General features: G+C 39.5%; 1 protein-coding gene across 1 annotated transcript in view; it reads left to right on the forward strand.

The window, feature by feature from the left end:
* Positions 1-122: 122 nt before the first annotated feature.
* LOC119887765 (alpha-actinin-3) overlaps positions 123-7,500 on the forward strand; it is a gene marked incomplete at its 5' end in the record, with an annotated part of 15,032 nt that continues 7,654 nt past the window's right edge. The window contains 10 exon segments of the mRNA XM_038698398.1: positions 123-237; positions 874-993; positions 2,016-2,102; positions 3,218-3,305; positions 3,573-3,651; positions 4,331-4,412; positions 4,897-4,982; positions 5,189-5,281; positions 6,307-6,537; positions 6,959-7,106. Coding sequence (XP_038554326.1) covers positions 123-237; positions 874-993; positions 2,016-2,102; positions 3,218-3,305; positions 3,573-3,651; positions 4,331-4,412; positions 4,897-4,982; positions 5,189-5,281; positions 6,307-6,537; positions 6,959-7,106 — 1,129 coding nt within the window.

Raw genomic sequence — 7,500 nt, forward strand, 5'->3', positions numbered from 1 at the left:
ATACTATTTTCCTCACTGTATATACATACCACACATGTACACTGGTATCATGTCTGTGAATGTATTTGTCAGATACAGTCAGATAGGTAACCCTCTATATCCTTTCTCTCACTCTCTTTCAGACCTTCACAGCTTGGTGTAACTCCCACTTGAGGAAGGCCGGGACACAGATTGAGAACATTGAAGAAGATTTCAGAAATGGCCTCAAACTTATGCTGCTGCTGGAGGTCATATCAGGTGGATCTCATCAACACACACACACGATATACTGTATTTATCCAAGTTATAATGCAGTTTGGAAACGCTTCAAGATTGTAAAAGATCTGATTTTTGATACTTTCTGTTTTTTGTTTGTAGAGAAGAGACACGTTTTCATCAGTTGAGACTCTTAAACGATCATTTCAGATTTAATAACTCGATCTCTCAAATGCTGGAGATGTAATGAGAGTGGAAATTATCAGGGTTTTTTTTCACCTGTCTTTTTTCATGATTTTATTCATCCATCACATTCATCTTTTATCAGCCATAAGTCTTCTCATCCATGGTAACTTTGACTCATTAGTATCATTTCATAAACGGATACAGTGATAAGGTGACACCACTAACCAACACAGGCGATAAAAAGTCCATTTTAATGAAGTTATTGAAAAAACACCTATTAGGACTGAAAATGAAGGTGAATATACACAAACTGACAGTTATTTCACCCACAGGAATAATGTCCGAGGTTGTTTGTTGTTAGCCTGAGCTTAAACTATACTCATAGATGTGCTGAAAAACCTGAAAGAAGCAAAGAGATTCAGATATAAAATCATGATGTATTTAAAAAAAAAAAAGAATGAATCTCTTATCATTATTTTTTCTGTCTTTCAGGCGAGAGGCTGCCCAAACCCGACAAAGGCAAGATGCGTTTCCACAAGATCGCCAACGTGAACAAAGCTCTTGACTTCATCTGCAGCAAGGGGGTCAAACTGGTGTCTATTGGTGCTGAGGGTGAGAGTCCTGCTCTGACTAACAACTTCCCTTCTATTATTTTTTCCTCCTGCTGATACCTATTTTCACCTCTTTTAATTAACATACCAAGGTCACATAGTATTTGCATTTCTTGGACCTATTTTTGAGCACCAGATGGCTGGGGAAGTTCAGAGCGTCAGGAGAATTCAGATGAGTTGGCAGTAACAGGAAAGTAAACTACAGATCACCCAGTTGGCAACAAACATGAGGAATTAGCCGCAATACACAAGTGTTTTAATTTATTCTTGTAATTACCTTAAGTGGCCATTTATATTTGAAGCTGGATCAAATCGTTGTATAAAAGCACTTTTTCTGACATTTTGTTGACTGGAATGTGTTGTTAGATATATAATTCAAATGATAAAAAAAGGCTGAAATGTTTTTAATGGTAATCATTTAAAACATTTGATTAAAGAAAATTACTGGAAAATAGCCGCAAATTGGGTTTACAAATGATAGAAGAGAGACACTGTAGCGTGAGAACTGATTAAAACAAATAATTAAAGGAAAAACAACAAGAGCTGAGCTGGAGTATGGTTTGAACAGTGAAAATGCTCCACTTGGACTTTTTAAATGATATTTTAATGCTCAGATTTAGTCTGTTAGGCCTCTAAATCTGCTTGCCTCTCGGAGGTTAAACTGACTAAAAGCTCAGCGGGGTAAAAACTGCTCAGATTGAGAGTTCATGAAAACACGCTGAGAGGTTCACTCGTGCAATATTCACATCAGCACTTCAAAAGCAGTGAGTGAATTTCTGTGTGACTTTAATTTTCCTCAGTCTAATTGCAGTAAAGATTCTATTTGCGCCTTCAGGCCGCGTGTAATTTAATTAGTCTCAACAGCGAAAGCTTCAAAAGACATACGATCAAACTTATACAGGACTTCCAACTTAGTAGAGAATCATGACTGAGAGGCCTGCTTTTAGTCTTTTATATTTTGCTTATTGCCGTGACATGTTTCTCTGTGTGTGTGTGTGTGTGTGTGTGTGTGTGTGTGTTTAGAAATTGTTGACGGGAACGCGAAGATGACCCTTGGTATGATCTGGACCATCATCCTGCGCTTCGCCATCCAGGACATCTCTGTGGAAGGTGTGTGTGTGTGTGTTTACATAAACTAACACTGCCTTTTAAAATAAGTATATTCATTTAACATTAAAAACAACTTAATGAAACATGTTTATTTTGTGTTAAAGGTGTTGTAAGCTAAGCTCACCGGCTCCCGATTGTAGCTTCATATTTAGGACAGATATGAGAGCGGTATCAATCTCCTCATCCAGCTCTCAGCAAGAGAGCGCATAAGCAAATTTAATGCTCAACTGTCACAGTAATACTTTCAATGATGAGAAGAGAGCACGCATTCTGACTGTAATCACCATAGTGCCCACAGCATACAGATCCAATTTTAAATATGTCTTTGCTTTACAATCTCACACACTGATAAAGTGGAACAAAATCAGATTTTCAATGGATGTTTTACAAACACACACCGAAAACTGTCTTGAAGTTGCATAAAAGTCAAGAAATGTCACTTCAGGAGCGAAAAGCACGAACATCACATATTATTCACATTTAAACTAAACACACTTTGCTTATTTACAAGTTTCACTCATCAGTCACACGTGTGAACAGTCAGGTCAGCAAGCTCCAGGTCCACTCAGATTTTACTAATGATTACTGCACCGTGTGATTTGTTGCGTGCAGTAAATCAGATTCAGTGATTCAGTCCCTCCAGCACCTTACTTCCCTGAACTTTATCTGCACCTCTTGTCATTTTATTCAACCTTCATGTTGTTCGACAGATCAACTCGTAATAAATTCTTGTTTATAAAGACTTGGACCTTGTTCATCCTGTCCGTACTCACACCTCTGATGACCCTCACCTTCAAGTCATCTTCTTTAATGCTCCTTTTATTGCTCTTGCTCTTCAATATCTTGCTGCTGTTATATAGCTTGACTACCTTTGCCATCGACCTCTTTCCAACCTCTAATAAAGCCTCTTATATATCCAGTACAGACAAAACAATCATCCCCTTTTCATCCTCTTATCCTAACCATTTAGCGCCTCTTTTAGGCTTCCATTATTAGGAGTCCATTTTTCTGAAAAGATCCTGTATTCACTTCTTTTCTAATAATCATGCTTGAATAAAATAATGTCTTTCATCTGTGCTACAATGCTCACCATCTCCCTCCCTTACTTCTTCCAGAGACCTCTGCTAAGGAGGGTCTGCTGCTGTGGTGCCAGAGGAAGACTGCCCCCTACAGGAACGTCAACGTGCAGAACTTCCACATCAGGTGGGTCTACAACGCCGAACTGTGGCATTAACAGGAAACTGCAACCTTCTCTTATTAAATGTAAACGTTATACCATGCTTTCCTCCTAGCGTTTGTGTTTCTATATAAAATCCTCCTTCTCTATCTTCTTCTTCCTGTTTTGTTACCTGCCCTCTATCCCTCTTTTTCCATGCCAATCCTCCTTTTGTCTCATGAATCTTCCCACTCTGGCATTTCTCCCACTTTCATTCATTTGGTCTCTCTTCTCCTTTTCCTCCTCTTCCTCAGTTGGAAGGATGGCCTGGCTCTGTGCGCCCTCATCCACAGACACAGACCTGACCTCATTGACTACTCCAAACTGAGAAAGGTGCCCTGTCCTCCCTTCCTTTTTTTCACCTTTCTTACTCTTCTTATTTGCTGTATTTTTTTTCTCTTCGCACTGATGATCGATACCCAGCACCACTATCAGTCTCCTTGAATCTGTTTATAGATCTTTTCATTTCAGTACTCTTTGCATTTCATGTGACAGTCTGTGAAAACACTCTATGAACAGTCCAGTCTGTGATAACCCAGTGCAAACACAGCGCTGCAGTATCAAATCTTTTGTAGATGTGGTACTGAAGATTTTGTATCCTGCATGTCCAAATTCACAACCTTTATACGTAAGCCAGTGGCTCCTATTTGCATGGGATATTAAAAGTACGTGTCAATACCAGTTTTGAATTATAGAGGTCTGATTTTATTTCTAAATATTTCAGTTTGACCATTTACAAAAAAGTATTTAATCTTTAATCCAGAGCTGCGTTTCTTTTCACAAGAGGAAATGTTTTTGACAGGTGCTTGATCAAAAACAACATTGTTATAAAATGTTATAAAATAGATTTTAATAGTGTATGAACCTCATATCTGTTTCCTTCCTCTCAATGTGGATCATGACACTGGCTGTAATGACAATCCTTGTCTAATTGGTACCATAACGTGGTTTCATGACAAACCCAGTGCGGTCCTACACGTGCGTGTCTCACAGTAACTGTGTCTCCTTTTAGGATGACCCCATTGGCAATCTGAACACTGCCTTCGAGGTGGCTGAGAAGTTCCTGGACATCCCCAAGATGCTTGACGCTGAAGGTGCGGCAATGAAACAAATGAAACAGAAACCTCTGCTGACGCACGCTGCTCACCTCCACTGCAGCAAAGTACAGTACATGGTGACAGATGGAACAAGGACGAGAGGACCTTCTTACTTAAACTCCCACAATTTGTGTTAGAAAATGAATGCGTTTTAAATCACTAGCATCTATTGAAGTACTAATGGTTCTGACCTCAGGGAATGTTTTTGTAGGCAAAATGGCTGATGTTATGCTCGCAGTTTTCTTTCTAAATTAGGAACATCGCATATTACATTGAAAAAAGAATAGGTACATATTATCAGTAATGTTGTTTATGATACTTTTTAAAATCCAAACTAACAAAGCGGCTTTACAAAACATTATGGTGACACAATAAATGACACATAAGGCATAATAATAATTTGACTCTCACTAGGGATGATTATTCATACACCGTAATATTTTATTATTATATCTTTGATTACCCCCCCCCCCCCCCCCAGATATTGTGAACACACCCAAACCTGATGAGAAGGCCATCATGACCTATGTGTCCTGCTTCTACCACGCCTTCGCTGGCGCTGAGCAGGTCAGATGATATTTTTCTTCTCTTGTCTTTAGACCCAGTTGCTTTGTTCCTTACAGTGTGTGTTGAAATGTTATTATAAAACATGAAACACCATGGACGTGATGTTACGACAATCCTAATGAGTAAATGTGAGCGATGTGTTAATGGTAGCTGTTATGACACTTCGTAAATGTAAATGAATTTACATTACTCCCTCCCTATCTCAGGCTGAGACAGCTGCCAACCGTATCTGCAAGGTGCTGGCCGTCAACCAGGAGAATGAGAAACTGATGGAGGAGTACGAGAAGCTGGCCAGTGAGGTGAGAAAACCGCTGCAACCAAACAACTCCCACTCTCAGTCTGTCCTGCACATCCTCCTCTGCAACAACACTTTAATGTTTCATCAGTTTAAACCCAGTGCTTCTCTCTTAACTTTCTGATCCTCCTACTGACTTCACATGACACGGCCCTAAAATCGCTGCAGGCAAATCAATAGTGTGAAGATGAAGTGAAGGACCAAAAGAGTTACAGTCACAGAAACTTTAGAGCAGCAGTGGAGAACAATATTCATTTACAGTATACCAAAAATATGACAATATAGACAAATACATTGTGTGCACAGATTATCAATGTTTATAACCTGTTATAATAATTTTAAAATTATTTGCTATTAATTATAATACTGTAAAAAAAAGGTAAAAAAGGTACAGGTCAACAACAATGCAATTCAAAGTGCGTTCTCCTAAAATCCTGCAGACGTCCTGATGGGAAAATATTGAAGCCAAGATTAAAGCCAAGAAGCAGCTCAGCAAAAAAGTGTTGCAGAGACTGATCATTTCCATTATAGATTATTACTGAAAATTAATTATTATGTTAAGAATTGTTTTAACTAATTGATTTTTACTGTTAACAATAAAATGTCAAAAATAATAACACATGGCCATCACAAGGTTCGACAGCCATAGAATTGTGTGTTCAGGTAATGATTACAAAGATATTAGAAACATTAGTCTTTGTGGAGTTAAGAGACATTAAGAGACAGTTGACAGCAACTGAGATAGACCAAGTGTACATACTTTTTTTGTTGAGGAATGGTAAAGAAACAAAGAGACAGATAAAATGAACCACCTGAGACGTAAATTAACCCAAATCCAAACATTTTGTGCTGAAGACGTACACACGACAGAGCTCTGAAGTATTTCTATTAGTTTTAAGGCAAAGTGGTGCCGTTACAGGACAATAGGGTGTAAAGAAAATGAGAATATACAGGATAAAAAACTTAATAACACAGGCAAGAATAAACCAAACCTTTTGGATATTGTTAACATTTCCCTTCCTCCTGTAGCTGCTGGAGTGGATCCGCCGCACCATCCCCTGGCTGGAGAACCGCGTGGCGGAGCAGACCATGCGCGCCATGCAGCAGAAGCTGGAGGACTTCCGCGACTACCGCCGCATCCACAAGCCGCCCCGCGTGCAGGAAAAATGCCAGTTGGAGATCAACTTCAACACCCTGCAGACCAAGCTGAGGCTCAGCAACAGGCCCGCCTTCATGCCCTCCGAGGGCAAGATGGTGTCGGTGAGCAGTTTTAGGCTTTGACCTCAGTTGAAGGATTTCTCCTCCCTATGTTGTTTTCCATCCCTTAAAGCTTGTAAAATCTTTTTCAACCTCCAACTTTTTTGATCCAACCAAAATAAGACTAAGCAATTTAGTTTAAATCAAATAGAATAGAAATAAATGTACAAGCAGCTGATGCAAGTTTCAGCTGAAAGAAAGAGAATATGCAGAGCTGGCTTTGATAGCTCACTTTTAAGTCGGCTGATGCAAATAGAAGCTGCATTCATTTCGAATTTCTCAGAAATGTACATGGATATGGATATGTCTTCTCAAGGCAGACATTTCATTATTCACATTCTGAACACTCAAACAGGTGTCACATAACTGAGTAAAAACTCCTGTTCTCAACTTACAGTAATGATAAAGCCCTTCTCTCCTGCAGGATATTGCCAATGCCTGGAAGGGTCTGGAGCAGGTGGAGAAAGGCTACGAGGAGTGGCTGCTGACAGAGATCCGCCGCCTGGAGAGACTCGATCACCTGGCTGAGAAGTTCAAGCAGAAGTGCGCTATGCACGAGTCCTGGACTGGAGGTAGGGACGACAGAGAGGTTTGATGAACACAATTTCCAGGATGCCAGGGTAACTGTGTGTGGAGTTGGAAAGTTCCTCCCAGACAGCCAAAGAAATCATATTCAAAATCATGTTGATGTGTACATGTGTTAAACGGGTCCAGATGAATGAACTGTGCACAAACATCATTCTGCACAGTGAGGCTCAAAAATCCAACTGAAGTAACAATAACCACGTTTAACAGTGGACTGTAGATTCATCTTGCCATTATTCTCACTTTACACTGTCTAACAAGGGAAAAGTGCCGTGGAATAATCATTAAAACCTGGAACGGTCCATATAAATCACGTAATAAAATTATATACAGTGATAAAACTATCTGTGGTCATTTATGGAGATAAGAAAATGCTATAGT

The sequence above is a fragment of the Micropterus salmoides genome, unplaced genomic scaffold, assembly GCF_014851395.1.
Source record: "Micropterus salmoides isolate LMB-PRFRI ecotype aquatic unplaced genomic scaffold, ASM1485139v1 Ms_hic_scaffold_4316, whole genome shotgun sequence".
NCBI lineage: Eukaryota > Metazoa > Chordata > Actinopteri > Centrarchiformes > Centrarchidae > Micropterus > Micropterus salmoides.